General features: G+C 41.7%; 1 protein-coding gene across 9 annotated transcripts in view; it reads right to left on the reverse strand.

Annotated features, from left to right (window-relative positions):
- CADPS (calcium dependent secretion activator) overlaps positions 1-13,991 on the reverse strand; it is a 796,875-nt gene that overhangs the window by 32,133 nt on the left and 750,751 nt on the right. For 8 of the 9 annotated variants that reach the window (XM_079933010.1, XM_079933009.1, XM_079933008.1 and 5 more), the window contains one exon: positions 7,728-7,835. In XM_079933010.1, coding sequence (XP_079789136.1) covers positions 7,728-7,835 — 108 coding nt within the window. Of the gene's footprint in view, positions 1-7,727; positions 7,836-13,991 lie in introns of those variants that run through there. The other variant, XM_079933012.1, reaches the window with a different exon arrangement.

The raw sequence follows: 13,991 nt of genomic DNA on the forward strand, positions 1-13,991 counted from the left end.
ATTAGCGCCTCATTCTTTTAGCTTAATATTTTGTTAAAATTGCAAATACCCCAACAAGGCCAGCACTAAGTTTTCTTTACCTTAATAGGGGAGGAAACAGCACATCTGCTAAAAACAGATTTACGTGATGGGAAGTAGGGAAATCATGAAGGCACTGGGTCTTTAAGGGGCACTGGAGGATAAAAGTCACGAAGGTGAACTTGGATTGTTTTATAATTCCAGCTTGGAAAGGTCCTGAGTCGAGGTTCACGTGCAAGAACCCAAACCCTAATGATGTGTGTGGGTGCGTATGTGTGTGCGCGTGTGTGTGTGTATTATATTCCTTATAATGTTACAAATCAAGGTGAGGACAGGCTTTTCACGTCTCATTTCCCTCTGACTCTGTCCAGTTTCCATATTCTTCTTGAGAAATGACACTCTTGGGGAACGACACATGGCCCAGGACATGGCTTAACCGCCAGAATTTACTTTGAGATTCAGAATTAGGTGGAAAAAAGTCAACTGTCTCTCCTTTCCTGTCTTTCCCGGTCCATTTCGGATTTGTTTTCCTGTTCTAGTATATATAATCACACAGATTCTGAAGGCTATCCTAGTAGCCCAGAGAAAAGGTTCTGTAGCCTCATAATTGAGGAGGATAGAGTCGAGGTCATAGTTCAATTAAAGTTTGATCTGAAGAGTACTGAAAGCTCAGCTTCAGACTGATCTGAAGGGCTTAATTTCAGATTGATAACCTCAGGGAAAATCCTAGCAGAATTAGCAAAGAAACCTTCCTAATGATCTCAGGTGGGAGTGAAAGTTCCTCATCAAGATTTCACCAAAGCAGCGGCAGCGAGACAAGAAACACTGGACCAGGACCTCAGACTGACCCATCCAGCTCAGACACCTGTGCCTTAGTACATGAAATAAAATCCCTGTAGCTCTTCATATGGCCAACTTGTTCCCTGACCTCTGTGGATTTCTTGCTGTTTAGGTTTTTTTGTTTTTTTGTTTTTTTAAAAAAAATAACTAGCTTCAGAACTTTTCCTTACATACAGAGAACAGCTTAAAAAAACCCTGGTTGAATTATGCTGAGTTACTAATTATGTCCAAAAGAGCTACTTGGTTGAATTCAGCTAGATATTTTTTTTTCTCCTGAAATCAGTTCTATGTTTAGATAGTAATAAACTCCTCCAGTCTGTGGAACAATTGGCACGGTGGTCCCTTTAAGTCAGGATCATGAAAAAAGCCAGTGCTGGTAAAAAGAAATTGAAAGCGCATCACAACCAGATACGACGCGTGGCCCTGTGTCGGAGCCTGGGTTGCAAAAACCAACTAGAAAGGATACTGTGGGGATGAGTGGGCAGCTTTGAAAACGGACAGTGTATCAGTCAAACACTTATTCGCAGGGAAAATCAAGACCATTAACTTAAAAACAGCAATTTTTGCTCACTTATTTTGGTTAAAAATACATCAAGTATATAAGCACATAGAAAAAGATTCAAAGGATAAACACTCAAGGAATAATCTATGCCTGCTGGGCATGTAATATTTTCTTATTTTTGCTTAGCTGTATTTTCTAAATGTCTACAATGTAAATTTATTACATCTGTAATAATAAAAGGCATTACTCATCCTCCCCTCCCCCCCCAACTCCTCAAGTTCAGAAGGTCAATTCTGATTTATTTGCCGATGCACTGTGGTTTTGTTTAGGGGGTAGGGCTAGGTCATTTCAATGTCACTGTAAGGAACAAATACTTCTACGAGACAATGATAATGATGATGACGATGATAAAAGACTTGTCGAATTTTTAACTATGCCAGTCTATATCCACTGTGTTATTTAGTCCTCACAACAACTGTAAGAAGTAAGTTTCTTTACAGCTGAGGAAATTGAGGCTCAGAGAGGTTAACTAATTCACCCGAAGTTAAACAGCTCAGAAGTGGCAAAACCAGGATCCCTTCTCCTGTCTGGCTTACTTCAAAGCCCCAGCCCTAACCATCACTCTTTTGCTTGTTTCAGAACTATGTTTTGCCAAAAGCAAACCGGTACTAGGCTGCTGTACGTCATGTAATTCTAAGCAAGCTTGGAGTTAATGCCTGAAAGTGACAGTGAGATTCTTACAGCACCTTAGCACGGAGATGGGGTTTTGTTTAACAAGAAAAAAAGATGCCTGGGAAAAGCCTTTCCATTTCAGTGACGGCGATGATGATGATGATGATGCGATGATGGTGGTGGCCACGGCGGAGGACACTTACCAAATGCTTCCATAGCGCGATGCTGGCAGGAGCACACGGTGCTTCACGCTCATAAGGACTCCACGAGAAGGTTCTGCTTATTATCATCTCTGTTATGTAGATGAATCAGCTGAAGCTCTGAGAGATTAAATACCTTGTCCAAGGTCACCCGGCTTGTAAGGATCAAGGGTGAAGTCTGAAGGCTCCAGAAGCAAGGCCCAGGCTCACTACACAAGAGCTCCCATGAAGGGGCAACCAAACCTGCTTCTTGCTTATAGAGGAGACCGTCTCAGTGTCTTGAATGCCATATGCTGTGACTTTCTTTAATCAGCCCTTAGAACCGCAACCTGTTATATCAGTGAATCTTGTGGACTTCTCCCCACTTTTGTACTTTGGAAAGTAATTTCCCTCAGCTGGACAGTTGGCCATACCTTACAGATATCACCTAATAACATAATGCTTTCCTTGTTGCCTGTTCTTCTGTACTTACTTCCTTGAGCAGGATGGCTCCTACCTTGATCGATACACGTTCACATGGGTAGTGCTTTTGTAATTTAATCAGGTTATGAATGATCAGGTTATCTGTGGCGTCTTATAATAAATACAGCAAATATATTTTAATAGGCAGAGGTTTCATTTTTCAAATTACCCCTTTAAAGGGACATATTCACACTCAATTACTGTGCTGACACGTAAAGTGGACAAATACACGATTTGATAATGGAACAGCAAATTAGAATCTGTGCAAGGCAAAGGATACGGAGCAACAGCCCCATCCGAACCTGACCGCGCTGCCTGATTAAGCGCTTACGAGGCAGTTTGGTGAGGGGTCCTTTCCTGATCTGATAACTGCCACGGAGAAGCCAAATGCAGAGGCAATCTGCAAATACTTAATCCTCCAGAAGGCAGATTAAGTGTATAATTGACCTATATAATCCACGTATCATCTCCAGTCAAATGTTCCCTGGGCCTGGTTCACGGTAACACGGGGGCCTGAAGAAAGCCAGTGCGGACGCAGCATTACCCCCAATGTGGATGCCATCCAAGTTCGAGATGGCTTTTTAATCACTCATCGCCGAGCCTGTGAGGTTTAAGCAGATGAATTCACCCTAAGCACATCTCTTTTAATCCTGATTTTCTTCTCAGTCTGTGTCTTCAAGAAGTACAAGGAGGAAAGGAAATAAATTAATTTTTGTTTAGACCTTGAAATCTTAGGTGCTTCTCCTGATGATCTGATCTCTAATTTCAAAAAGCGTGTTTTTGTTTCAGGGAAGACAGTGAATTAATCACCAGAGAAAGGGGGAGAAGCTATCTGCATGATTTATGGACACTCAAGCTTTAAATCACTGTCTTCGAATTATTTCTTGGGCCGTGCTTTCCTTTTCAGCTGCTGCTTTAGGAATATGGACATTATTCATCTCCATGTTTTATATTTTCTTTAAAAGTCAGCAATAATTTTCAAAGAGGCCAAGCTCTCACTTGAGTCCGACAGCAATCGGATTCTCTTTTAAGAATTCGGCACCTTTAATATAATTTAGATTCCTTGTTAGTGTACGTCTCGGCATATTCTCTTGCTCTAAACCTCTGAATCTTTTGTTTCAAATATTATAAACTGTTATCTCTGTAGCAACTGAAACCAGTTTACAATGGCTTGCCATTTTTTAGGGAAAAAATTACAAAAATGCAGATGGAAAAATGTACAGCTGCATATCTGAAATACCAAGAAAAACAGTTTGAGGATTCTCTTCCCATCAGCACTTAATTTTGGACTGATTAGCTTTTTTCTGAGGTGCGTGACTAAAGAGGTTGCTAGCATTTTATAGGAGGACTACGTAAATCAATTATTAATAAACAGGGAAACTTACACTGCATTAAAAAGACCTGGTGAGACAACGTTATGTCTGACTGTATTTCTACAATCAACCTAGAAAATGCTTGTTTAAAAAAATTTGGTGAAGATGAATTTGGAAAGTTGCTCTTAAGTTACATAATAAAATAGATAAAAATGCAGAACATTAAATATAGAGCCCCAAATGCTATGCCGATAATCTCCCACAAGCACCCAATTGCAGCCAGAAGTACAATGACGAGGCAAAGAAAAAACCAGCTCAGACAGAGAGAGAGAGAACACTGAGATAGGCGCCTGGTTAAAACGGAAGACGTACTCATTAAATGACCAGCTATTACTCCAAATATTCTCAGATACAGACACACACTAATGCCATCCAGCCTTTTCCACAAGGTACACTCTGGCCAAAAAATGGGAATAATCCCAAATAGCAAGAACTTAAAGGACTTCTCAGGTAAATCAAACTGAGACTTTGAAGCACAGTCGAAAACACAACAGGAGCTCTGAGAACATGCCTCTGAATGACAGATGCCAGCAGGAACTAAAAACCAGAGAATGACACAAGAGTCAAAATCAACAACCTCCAAACAGCAAACAATCTGAGAGATATATATTTTTCCTCATTCAAAATGCTAATTTTCTATTATTCATTTTTGCCATTTATCAAAATGCAACAATTTGGAAGAGAAACCTCTCAGATCAACAAGTTTTTCTCAGTAGCTTTCTGCCAATTGTTTAGAAACCCGCCCCAGGACCACTATCATTAGGAAGGAAGTTGAAAGGATAAGTTCACTGTAGCAAGAAATGTAGGGTGGGAGGTTTCACAGACACCCTTTTGCCTTAATATTCTGATTCCCTTATTTAGCTCGGTGGACACGACTGCCTTCCAGAGCATATATGTAAAGAAATAAACACCCTGCTTGAGGAAACAGAAGCCGAAAATAATCAAACATGTTGGTAATCTGATGTTTTGCTGCTAGACGATAGAAAAACAGTAAGTACTGAATTAAATTACTGGGGCTGCATGGTAATGAAGCTTTTTGAGAAGCTCTGGGTTTTTTCGAATGACAAATGTTTTAAATCCATGACAGATTCAAGAACCTTTTTTGCACGACATCAGCTAGGTTGCCTAGCACCAATATTCTGTAAATTAGGGGAGCAGGTTATTTGGGAAGTAAGGAAGTAAGTGGCAAAGAAATTCAATTCGTTATCTCTAAATAGGCTACTGAAAAATTTTTTCCATAGGGATGGGAGTGATGTGCAGCAAATGATTGTAATGGTTAAGTTTTAAAATCAGATATTCAGGGAAGGGTAATTAAGACTCCCTTGGGAAAACAGAATTGGGACAATAAGAGACTAAATTGTGGGGATTCTTACAATGTTACTGATGCCATTTTACGCTGGTCAGTGTAATTCCACAAGGGACTTGACATATTTGTGAATTTTTGAATGACCCTAGACATAATTTGCATCCTGAAAAACAAATTCTTAGTGATTTTTTTTCATTATTCATTCAAATAAATGACCAGAGGGCTTGAATTTGCCTGGGTTCTTCAACAGTCGGGCAAGTCCAAAGCTACACTCTTAAATAAAGAGTCAGTTGTACTTTCCCTTTAAAAAAGCCCCAGAAAAGGACAATTGGCCCTGCTGCCTTCAACAAAGCTACCTTAAAAAAAACTTTTCCCCCCTTGTACTTCTAATTAAAAAAAAAAACATCAAGAGGGAAGGGTGGGTTATTTGTCAATGAAACAATAGGCTAAGTGGCAGGTTGAACGTGAAATTCAGTTCTAGATGTTTGAAAGTTTTGGAGAGCACAGGGTTATTCACACACGCTCACACAGGAACACGCACGCACACGCACACGAGGGCCACACAAAACTGAGAATCAGAAGATACTGATCAAAGAAAAAAAAGAAAAGAAGAAGGCAACCTAGGCATTGAAAAGAACAACCCACAGGCTTCTTGAACGTTTGTGGCTTGGAATTTCATTCAGCGGAGATGGGCAGAGTGTCCACACTCCAAGCTGCAGACCTGAGGGTGCTGCCTGCCTGTTTTCAATGCCTATTGGCTGGGTGATTGGGCCCCAGACATTCTAGGCTCGGTATTTTCATACAGGCACGCATGCAGAGAAGGGGGAGGACCCGCCGGTGAGCTTTATGCATGTATGAGGCATTCTCAGTGGATGTGGGCCATGCTAGAAGATGTACACAGGAAGATTATTTGATTCTAATTCATGCCACTTGATACAATGTGATAAAACATTTGACATGAGAGATAAGTTCCATTTTAATCCGAGAGAGGACGGGTGGGAATTAAAAAGTAAGAAGGGTTTTCTCGAAGAAAGGTGATGCAGAGGAAAGAGCGATATTGAGCACAGAGAGGGGATGATTAGAAAAGAAAAAAAAAAAAAGACAGGAGCCTTTTCAACACACGAGGAAAGCAAATGAGCTGGAAGACAAAGCATAGAAAAGTCAGGAGCTGCAGACTCTTAAGCAGTGCCAACAATGAGCTCACTTAGCCATGGAACAAACACACACACACACACACACACACACACACACACACACACATACACACACACAAACTCGATGCAAATTGCTGAACACAATCACAGAAAAAATATAGAAACATGGATTCCATAGTAGACCAAAACATTAATGTTTGAGCTGGCACTAAAAATACGGAAACCTGGACAGGAGGAGCTCACGCTTCACGAGACAGAAGTAGGCTGTACAATTAGAGCCACACAGAGACAAGTACGTCGGCTTCCATGCACTCTGGCCGGGTCTACACTGGCAAATTCGGTGGAAACTTGAAACAAAATATCTGGCTAAATTAGGCAGCCCCATCTGCTTTGGCCTGAAAGAGGCAGGAGATTTGAGACTGAAGCAGATTCCTTTTTTTTTTTTCTTTTTGCCTCAGTGGTTTGCTTTGGAAGTGCAGATGCAGTCACACTGGAAGTAAGTTTGCTTGATAACTGTTAACCCTCAGAAATCTGTTTTCGGAAGTTCAATCTGGGTCTGGCAGCCTGATGTACCTGCTCTTTGTACACCTGCTTCTTCTCCCAAATTTTCAAGTGGGTGGAGGGGGAGTGGAGGAGGGGCACCTGGGTTTAGAACGGCAAATGACCAAGTAACTAACGTGTTTGCCAAAACCCAGGGCTAGCTAAAGACTTCTAGTCTTCCAGAAACAGAAGCATCTTTGAAGCGATAACGATACGTTTACTGCACAGCTGCACGCCACAGCTGGTGGCAGGGAGGTACCACCCTCAGGACAGGGAGCTGGCCTCAGCCTCCTGGAAGGCAGGGAACACCTCCCTACAGCAGGGCCAGATTGCAAGGAGGGGAACCATGACCGAGGAAGGTCTTTGCCAGTGAGACGAAGCTGCCGCCTCACAAGCTTCGTGCAGGGATGAGCCTGTTTGCGCAAGGCTGTGCCATCCCACGTATCACACAGATTGGGACCGAGACACAGCCACGCCAGGGTGGGTTGGGGAACAGACACACGACAGATAAGAGCCTAAGGCAGACGGGGAGGAAAAGATTTTGTTTGCATCAGAACCAATCCATTTTCTCAAAATGTGACTTATCCTCCTGTCTCTTATTTTGTCACATTTTGGAGGGTCTCCTCCTTGGCTTCCAAGGAGGAGAAGGCACTTACTTACATCAAATAACCTTTCTATATACATCTCCTCATTGACCTTATCACGAAGGGCATCCTGAGAGTGACGGACGAAAGTCACGTAGGCATCGGCCACGTCCATCCCGGGTTTCTGCAAAGAAACAGGAGAACATGAAAATGGACTTCTCGGACAGTGACCCTTTCTCGATGACCCATGCATTTTACCCTGCTGTGCACCCCCAGAGCTTTGGCTGGAGTTTGAGGCTATCCACTGGGGCTGGAAGCTATCCATAGTATACAGTATCGCTATCCACAGCCTGCTCTGATAGTCCAGGAACTGAAACTGATATTCAAACCTCCTGCTCTTTCCAGAAATCCAACCTGGCAAGAAGGGAGTTGGGATTACAGGGTTGTATAGTTTATTATTTTTTTCTACTATTAATTTTTTTTTTCTGGAAAAGATACTCTGATGGATAAATCTTCACCAGATAACCCAGAGACATTCTCTGGATTTTCTTTGGATTGAAACCTCCATTGAAAAATACTCAAACATACTGCCTTCCACTGTCTGTCCTTAATATAATATTAGAAAAGTGACAGCCTTCTCCGATCCCCTCTTTAAAAAATTGAGGAAGTGCCAAGTCAAGAAATTGTATTTAAATCTCTATCCCTTCCGACCCAAGTCATATTTTTGGGGGCAGTTTAACCTGAGTATGTGGTAAGTATTTCCTTATCAGTTTACTCACAGAAGACATTAACCAGTGGTCTTTGCTTCCCTTAGAGTCCAAGGTACAGCCTTAGAGTCCAATGATTCAAAAAAGATGTGGAGAGGGGGAAGGATTTGATTTTTTAAATAAATTAGATTTTCTGGAAAGGTAAGCAGGTGGTTCATCCAGTAGTTACAAAACGATTTATTGTAAGGAAAAAAAAAGAAACTAAGAATGCACACTGCTTGAGCTGTTGCAATCAAAGTTATCTCAGAAGAAACCTATTAAAACACTGTAATATGGGTCATTAGGAGAGCTGCCACAAACCCCTTAAATTTCCACAGTGGGTATGTATGTTTGCTGATAACTAAAAAGAGTAGTTTTCATTACTGTGGTTTACCTTAGATCACAAAGTATCATTTCTCTACAAGACGTGACTGTCAGGCACTGCAAATTGAAGTTAGTTAACACTTCTGTGTAATTTCCAGGGTGAAAATGAGGAAGGTTTGGAAACAGTAGGACTGTATTTTTTTTTTTTCCTGATACAAAGCAAACAATTATCAAGCAAAGGGCCAATGCTTGGCCCCTGGGACGCTAGTAACATTTCTTAACACCTGCTGAAACAATGACAAGGTATTAATTTGAAAAACAATGAGGACCACTCAAAGCCACAGTAGTCAACTGTTACACTTTCAGGCAATTTTCAGGTTGTGTGATGGTCCTATAATTGTTGCAGTTTTATGATACAAAACAACAGAGGTTCTCCAATGAGATGCAAGTGATAGCTATCAGTTCTAAACTGGCACCCCTCTTCTCCTCTCCCTTCGGCAGCCACACATCACAGGGCGTTCTCAGTGGGAATGGGGACCCCTACCTGGGGCACTTGAGAAACATTATTATTGTTTCCATTTCTTCCCTGGTGATGCTTGTGGCAGATATAACCCTTTCCTGGACACATGCAGCCATCTTAGAGCTAAGATTCAAAGCCAAATTCAGCAGACCTGTTTGTAACCACAACAGTGATCTACGATAATGGTTATTTTCACCACTCCTTCTCTTTTCACTAAATTACTGTCCTCAAAGGGACATTTCATTTATGCTTTAAAAACCTTGGTAAAAACATCAGTGCGGTTCAGCTCACCCAGGTGAACTCCATGAGTCTCTATCTTTTGACTCTTTTTTCTTCATAGAACTCACCAATACCTGACACTGTATTATATATTTATTTTATTGTCTTCTCCCACTAGCACATAAGCTCCATGAATACAGGGACTTTATTGGCTCTATTTTCTATTGTGTCCTCAGCATATAAATGAGAACTGGCACATAGTAGGTGCTCAGTAAATACTTGCCAAATGAACAAAATCATGAATGAATAAGCCCCTGTCCCACCTCCTTTTTTAGACTCCTCAGTCACACTACATGGATTTTTATTGGATCCCCCACACACTGGAGCTTGTGAAAATCATTTCAATTTCTCTGGGCCTTGGTTATACCACCTGTAAAATGGGATTAATAACAGTTCCCCTACTTACCTTCAAGGATTGTTGTGATCGTCAGCTAAAATAATGGATGTTAAAATGCCTCAAAGGTCCTAAATTGCTATACAAACATGAGCCACTATGATTCTTTCCCCCCCACACGATTTATCACTTCATGACCTTACCTATCTTTGGAACCAAGAAGAAAGAAAGGGCTTCAGAGAAACCAACGTCAAAATAAAAATGACAAAGTCTCTGCATGGAAATGTGTTTTCTCAGAGTCCCCTGGTTCCCCACTCACAACCATCTTCCATTTTAACCAGCTTTACGTCCAGTTCTAACAGGTCTGTTTTCCATCCTTTCGGGGACCAGGAAGGGGGATGAGGGGACTTATTTGAAACAGGTGTGTTGATTAAAGCTCTCACTTTTCGAGATAGCCTGAGCTTGAGGGAGAAGGCTGCCGAACTGGAGCACCAGACATGTATATTCAGCATCCCCTGAGGTTTGGGGCTATGAAGGGCAGACGCCCCTATACCGTGAGAGGTCCTCAGGGGAGCGGGGCCACTGGGGAAAGACACAGTCACAATGGTGATCCTGGATCACAGGGAAAACGTTCAAGGACTGTCGGCTCCCTATTGAAAAAGGCAGGGAAGGCTGTGCAATGCATTCTAAGCAGGTTTTCAACCAAAATGGTTAAAATAAAAACTGTCCACCGACCAACAAGCTAACTTGTAGTTGTAGATGGAAAATATTCTTGACTAAACAACTGATGCTATTAGGTAAATGAAGCTTTATACCACATGGCTATCTAGTCACCATGGGAAAGACTTCAGGTGACGGTGAAGTCTTAATATCTCACAATTCCATTGTTTATTTTAAGTGCGGCTTGGACAGACTGATGGCATAGGATGTAGATGTTAAAAATAATTAAACAAACAAAGACTATATAAATGTCTGTATAGTTAACTCCATGCATGTGTGGAAGACATTGTTTGTGAAGAAGCCACTTGGTGGCTTGGAAGAAACAGGACATTTTAACTGTAGCTTGCTCCTCCCAGGATATTGCTGAGCTTGAGGAAAACAAATTCAAATTTTCGGCATCTTAAGCAAGCCCTAATTAGGAATGCAAATCTGCTCTGAACTGAAGGGTCGAACACTCCATCTAAGACAAAGAGATATGCTTTGGGGATTATGCAATGTTTTGAATGACCCGGTAACGGCGCTTCTCTCTCTTAGTGTCGATAATTAAGAGACAAACCTCTGAGGTAACTAAATACTAGTCCCCACAAGGAACTAAACCAATAAACCGTGTGCTAAAAACCTCGCAGGGCAACAGAGGTCAACTCAGTCTTCAGAGCTAGAAGAAACTTGAAAGGTGATTTTAGCCAATGGTTCTTAAACCTGGCTGCAAATGAGAAGGATATGGGAAGCTTTAAAGAAAAAACCTGATGCCTAAAAAACAAGAACCAAACGAACAAACAAAACTGATGTCTAGACCCCATACCCAGAGATTCTGCTTTAAGTTGGCAAGCAACCTCAGGCTACCCCTCGTAAAACCTCCCCAGATGTTTCCAATATACAACACCAAGGTCCAGAATCACTGGTTCCCAAACTTGCACCATCTATCAGAATCAGGTGGAGAGCTGTTCTAGAAAGAGATTTCCAGGCTTTACCCCGGAACGACTGAATCAGAATCTCTGGAGGCAAGGGGCTGGGAATCTCTACTAAAAAAAACCCCACAAAAACAAACCAAAAAACCCTTGCCAAGTATCACCTCTGCACATTCTGGTTTGGGGACCACTGACTTAATAGGTGATACTTGCTGGTGAGCTGGTCAACTGACTCTTCAAAACAAAAACAATGAAACAAAACAGCAAACCTTGATCTGTAGTGCTCGCCAGTTTCTGTGGTGTAAATACTCCCGCCATGGCTGAGTCTGAGCTACCAAAGTGCCCTCACTGAAGGCAGAGTTGGAAAGAAATGCACGCAGTTGACTTTGGGAGCCAGTGCTAGCAGGCTCTACACATCAGACTGCAAGCACGTGACTCTTCACGCTCCCATTTACTCGACAGGTGACCTTGACAGCCACTTAACCTCCCTGCGCCTCAGTTTCCTCAGCTGTGACACAGGACGATCATATTACTCCCTTCATAGGGTTGTTTTGAGACGTAAATGATGACTATTTACTCTATGTGAACAACGTACAGGTAGTACCTGTGTATTCTGTACGACCATTTTCTAGAAAATTGTTTATTTGTTAAAACTTATTAGAACACCGTCTGTTACAAAAATACTTTAACGAACTTAATTTTAAAGTTTAGCTTTGTCCCAAGCTGTACTAAGGGGTGAAATCATGGTGAGAGAGCACATTTGATGTGCCGATCGTGTTTTTTTCTAATACTCACTAAAATAACTTCTCAGTTATCCAAACAGAGATGCTTCTCCGTGCACTAAAGGAAATCATCTTGCAAATGAGGTAGTGTTTAAGAGCATGGTTTAAGTCTCAGCTCTGCTCCTTATCACCTGTGGGATCCTCAGCACGTCAACCTCTCTGTGCCACTGTATCCTCACCTTACAGTGGGATTGTTGTGAAGGTTAAGCGTAAAGCACTCTGAACGGCGCCTGGCACACGGTGGCTGCTTTGTAAGGCTTAGCGGCCGTCTCTGTCTCTATGGTATTGTGTATCATCGGTGGGAAATGCACCCCATTTTGGGACATGCCGCATCCTTTTCTTCTGCCTCCCTGGAGGGCCGAAACTTGGCTCATTGATTTTTGTTCCCTTTCACCTTGACGTAGAGTCCATTTTTTCCTCATCTTTACAATACATCTGAGCCTGGCTGGCAGGAAGTAGGTTGAACCAATTAACATTGCCGATACTTGACTTTCTGACCTACCCCAAATAATCTGACCTCCTCAGTAATTTCAGCCAGATCATTTTTTTCCCCAAGTATTTGGGTTTTGCCTACCTGGTCGCCTGTTTATATCTCACCGGTGAGATCTCCCCTCTGCTTTGAGGTATAAGAGAAAACAGACTTCAGCTACCAGATCTTCGGGTTGAGGACTAGAATTGCCATTTCTATTACTGTTGAAGCCCAGTGCAGGCCAGGGTGGATGTCAGCAAATTCACCCCCCACCCCCGCTCCCACCCTGTGCAATAGAGCAGAGCACTCCCTCGCCCCTCCCTCAACCCAAGGGCCTTGCTGCTGATGCTGAAATATCTAGTGAGTGCCAGGTACAGTGCTCAGCATCCCATATATGGACCATATCATCTGCACAGCAAGCCTGTGACGTGGGTATTATTATCTTTATTTTAAGGATGGAGAACCAGCTCAGAGAATTTGAGTAGTTTGCTCCCTGTGAACTGAAAGTTTCTACTCTGGGGCTTGGGAAAATAAATTACTTAACTTCTCTCCTTGCTCCAGGTATGTGACCTTTTTCTCTTCTCTATTATAAGGACTATCTAGGTGAAGGAGTCGGAGGTCCCCCAATAAGAAGTATTATATAAATTCAAAGCATAATTATTGATTGTACATTCTTTCATTAAACAAACAAAATGTATGCTAATGCTAAACTCACTCCAATTTTCCATTTTGCCATCCTTTGAGAAATAAGCCAATAAACCATTACACACTTAGCTTCCTGGGGAAATGAATTTAAATGTTAATATAAATCCTTTTAGAAAAAAAACAAATTTTAACAAATAAGTATTTGAACAAGGAGGGTACTTAATCACGTTCAGAATGAGAAACCCTCAGTACAAGCCCGTTGGTGGCTGTTGAGATAAGCTCTCTAAATTTAATATTTTATAATAGACTCACACCTCTTTTGTTAGAAATGGAGAAACAGAATCATTTTCTTTTCTCCTTCACTGGAATATATTTAAATCTCTCCAATTCTATTTTGCTAATAGGCAGGGCAAAGTCTGTCTATAAATGTATCCTGATTTATCACAGGTAATCCCACACTCTAGCATTCATGTGTAGAACTTAACCTCAATTTAAATGTAAATTCTGGGCAACTTTGAGTGCTTTATCTGTGAACTTGGAGACTGCCCTTCATTAACCAGGTCTGCACTAATTATAAGCAGCTTTGTAAGTTTCCCTTAAAACAATTGCAGAA

The sequence above is a fragment of the Stenella coeruleoalba genome (assembly GCF_951394435.1).
Source record: "Stenella coeruleoalba genome assembly, chromosome: 10".
Taxonomy (NCBI): domain Eukaryota; kingdom Metazoa; phylum Chordata; class Mammalia; order Artiodactyla; family Delphinidae; genus Stenella; species Stenella coeruleoalba.